Source organism: Marmota monax, unplaced genomic scaffold (assembly GCF_021218885.2).
Source record: "Marmota monax isolate L192 unplaced genomic scaffold, Marmota_monax_Labrador192_F-V1.1 WCK01_AAM20220418_F8-fsc01743, whole genome shotgun sequence".
Classification (NCBI taxonomy): domain Eukaryota; kingdom Metazoa; phylum Chordata; class Mammalia; order Rodentia; family Sciuridae; genus Marmota; species Marmota monax.
The window spans coordinates 3,960-7,951 of record NW_026692699.1 but is presented as its reverse complement, the minus strand read 5'-3'; the positions used below and the strand labels follow the sequence as shown (position 1 = coordinate 7,951).

The following is a 3,992-nucleotide window of genomic DNA, read 5'->3' as shown; positions in this document are numbered from 1 at the left end:
CACCCTGGAGCACAGGGAGGGAGCAGCAAAGCCCCAGGGCCCTGTTGGGAGGAGGGGGATGCTCAGGTGCCCAGCAGCCCACACTGAGAGGCGTCCCCTCGGGGCCCGGAGCGTTCCTGCGTCCAGGCCTGTGCGCCCGCCCATCGCTGAAGAAGCCTGAGATAAGACGGCCCAGCTGACCCTGGGACTTTGCCCTCCTGGGCCTGAGGCACCCTGCACCTGTCCCTCTGGAGAGCCGTCATGAGAGCCTCAGCCACCCTCCTCGCTGGGGCTCTGGCCACCCTCCTGGCTCCAGGGGCTGGGGTGCCCATCCGAAGGCAGGACCGCCAGAACAAGCTGCTGCTCGTGTCCTTCGATGGCTTCCGCTGGAACTACGACCTGGACGTGGAGACCCCCAACCTGGACGCCATGGCTCGGGACGGGGTAAAAGCTCGCTACATGACCCCGGCTTTCGTCACCCAGACCAGCCCCTGCCACTTCACGCTGGTCACTGGTGAGTGCTAACCTTGGCCGGGCCTGGGGGCAGGCAGGGCCTGAGACACCAGGTGAGCGGGCACAGCCCTGCCCAGGCACCACGCACGCCAAAGTGAGAAACTTGCTGCAGAGGGGGTCCCCACATGATCCTCCCCATGGGTGGCAACTGACCAAGGGCAAATAAAGCTCCCGGGGGGCTTGCTCAGCAGAGACCCCATCCCATCTGGGTGGCGAGCAGCAGGGCTCAGGGGAGGCGAGTGCGGGATGCGCCAGGCTCTCTCCGGGGCTCCCTCCGGGGCTCACCTCCGCGCCCTGCCGCCTCCTCCTGCCTCAGGCAAATACATCGAGAACCACGGGGTTGTCCACAACATGTTCTACAACTTCACCACCAAGGTGAAGCTGCCCTACCACGCCACACTCGGCATCCAGAGCTGGTGGGACAGTGGCAGTGTGCCCATCTGGATCACGGCCCAGAGGCAGGTAACGAGGCCCTGCCCGCACAGACGCCAGGGGGGACGGGGACCTGGCGGCAAGGCTGTGAGAGTGGGAGAGCCCATCCCGGGGCCTGCCGGGAGTCCGGCTCTGGTGACAGCTGAGTAGCTGGTTCCATGGTGGCCCCGGGGCAGGACTGACCACGAGGAAGCATGTAGCGACCTGGTTGATCTGCGTGGCACCCATGGCCCTCGCGGGCTGGACAGCCGAGTTCTGCAGGGTCACGGGTGGAATGGTAGGTGGTGGCGGTGTGGAGCCAGGAATCCCGCCTCACACAGTGCCGAGGTGCCACTCCAGGCAACAAGTTCAAGGGGAGGTTTTCAAGGTGAGCCCAGAGGAAACTTCTGAGCCCAGCACGCCTGACAGCCAGTGCTTCCATGCACCTAAGTCACCTCCTGCCTGTCCATACGGGGCTCGGGCCCCCTCTGGCAGCTCGAGAGCAGAGTGTCAGAGCGAGGACCTGGCATCTCATGGCTTGGGGCAGTGGGCTGGCAGGCGGGCCTGCTGGCCGGGGCAGGAGGCAGACAGATCTGGAAATGAAGCGGCATCAATTTATGGAAAGATGAATGACTAGGTTGAAGTCCGGAGGGCAGGGGATGGCACGAGACAGACAGATGGACAGACACCTGCCTGCACCCACTGGGGAGGCTGGGCTTCAGGGCCAGAGAGAGCTCTGGGCAGGTCAGGCTTGACGCAGAGACCCGGGACCATATGAAAGACAGGACATAACAGATTGAATAATAAGCGCTACTTCAGAAAATAAAAAGCCTGGGGGACACGGGCAGGAGAGGGGCGAGTGAGCCGGCCAAGGTGGGCGTGGGCACAGGACGAGCAGGGCTGCCAGCCAAGGGTCCTGTGGGCTCAGTGCCACCTTGCCTTGCCCCGGCAGGGCTTGAAGACCGGCTCCTTCTTCTACCCTGGTGGGAACGTCACCTACCAAGGGACCGCCGTGACGCTGAGTCGGAAGGAGGGCATTCTGCACAACTACAAAGACGAGAAGGAGTGGAGGGCCAACATCGACACGGTGATGCGGTGGTTCACAGAGGAGGACCTGGCTCTGGTCACTCTCTACTTCGGGGAGCCGGACTCCACGGGCCACAGGTACGGCCCAGAGTCCCCGGAGAGGAAGGAGATGGTGAGGCAGGTGGACAGGACTGTGGGCTACCTCCGGGACAGCATCGAGCGCAACAGCCTCACCAGCAGCCTCGACCTGATCGTCACGTCTGACCACGGCATGACGACCGTCAACAAGACAGCCAGCGACCTGGTGGAGTTCCACAAGTTCCCCAACTTCACCTTCCAGGACATCGAGTTCGAGCTCCTGGACTACGGGCCGAACGGCATGCTGATCCCCAAGGAGGGGAGGCTGGAGAAGGTGTACGGTGTGCTGAAGGACGCCCACCCCCGGCTGCACGTCTACAAGAAGGAGCAGTTCCCCAAGTCCTTCCACTATGCCGACCACCCCAGGATCGCCCCGCTGGTCATGTACAGCGACCCCGGCTACGTCATCCATGGGGTGAGCTCCTGCTGGGTGCACCACTCACCGGCGGGCGGCTCCCTGAGGGCCAGGAGAGCCCCGTGTCTAGCTAGTCCCCAGTGTGGGCACTCACCCTTCAGTGTGCACTAGGAACAGGAGTGTGGGTGCACCTGTGCGTGGGAAGCCCAGCCACGGGGGAGAATGGGCACAGAGCCAAGGGGTCCTGAAGGGGAGCACAGAGTGGAGCAGGGAGAGGCAGTCCCAGGGGAGGTGGCCACTGAGCACACATCCCAACCCCCTTGAAGGAGGCCCAGGCCAGCCCCACGCTAGAAGCCCAGCCCCTTCCAGTTACCTCCCCGGCTCCTGGCCAAGGCCATGTCTTTGGCCGATCTTCATGGTCTCAGAATTCCGAGGAGCCGAGTCTCAGAATCCCTCCATCCCCAAGTTGGTACCCCTCCCAAGGTCATCTGCCCACCTGGGCGCCAACCCCCGGGGGATGCCGAGAGGGCAAGAGGGCTCCATGGTGCTGGGGCTCCCAGCAAGGACTGGACACCCCACCAATCCCTGCAGAGAATAAACGTCCAGTTCAACAACGGGGAGCACGGCTTCGACAACAAAGACCTGGACATGAAGACCATCTTCCGGGCCGTGGGCCCCAGCTTCAAGGAGGGCCTGGAGGTGGCGCCCTTTGAGAGTGTGCACGTGTACGAGCTCATGTGCCAGCTACTGGGCATCGTGCCTGAACCCAACGACGGGGACCCCGACACCCTGAAGCCCATGCTGCGCTCGAGCGGAGGAGGGCCACCCTCCCCAACCCCGTCCACAGGAGGGCCACCCTCCCCAACCCCGTCCACAGGAGGGCCACCCTCCCCCGCCCCGTCCACAGGAGGGCCACCCTCCCCCGCCCCGTCCACAGACCCAGGCTGGCACGGGCACACAGGTAGGCCGGCACACCCTTTGACCTGGCCACCCAACACACCCCTGGGAGTGGTGGGGGAGGAAGTTTGGGGGCTCTTGGGAACAGCTGGAAGCCCCTGGTCCTCGGTGGAGGAGCTGGGCTGAAATGTGATCCCTCCTCTCTCCCCAGAGCTGCCCTCGGGGTCTGCTCTCCTGCCCAAGGGGCGGCCTCCATTGATGTCGGCACTGCTGGGCACCTTGACTCTTCTGGCCAAGGTCACGTAACACCCTACCATGCAAGGCCAGAGGCCGGAAGGAAGAAGGGAGGACGCGGCCAGGCTCCCTGCTCCACACCCTCACCCCTCCGTGCACCTAGGCAGCCGGCCCAGGGCTCTGACCCTGCCCAGCTGGTGACCACCAGCCTGCACCACAGAGGAGAGACTCCGTGGGACCCTGAGAGGCCCTTCAGCTGCTGGCTTCAGGCTGGAGGACATCACAGAGCAGACGGCCAGGAGCCCAGGCAGCCCCACCCTCCCTCAGAAGCCCACCTCCCTGGTCCTTCCCAGAGCTACCCCAGGCTCTGGGCCCCTCAGACACGATCCACGATCCACGAAGAAAGCAGAGTGAGCTCTGTCGGCAGAGGCTGCCAGGC

General features: G+C 64.4%; 1 protein-coding gene across 1 annotated transcript; it reads left to right on the top strand.

Moving 5' to 3' along the window:
* Nucleotides 1-240: 240 nt before the first annotated feature.
* LOC124094053 (ectonucleotide pyrophosphatase/phosphodiesterase family member 7-like) lies at nt 241-3,621 on the top strand (the record flags this gene model as incomplete). The annotated part of the gene is made up of 5 exons (XM_046446638.1): nt 241-493; nt 809-954; nt 1,856-2,482; nt 3,014-3,383; nt 3,531-3,621. Coding segments are annotated over exons 1-5 (1,487 nt in total), but the record flags the coding sequence as incomplete, so codon positions are not given.
* Nucleotides 3,622-3,992: the final 371 nt, after the last annotated feature.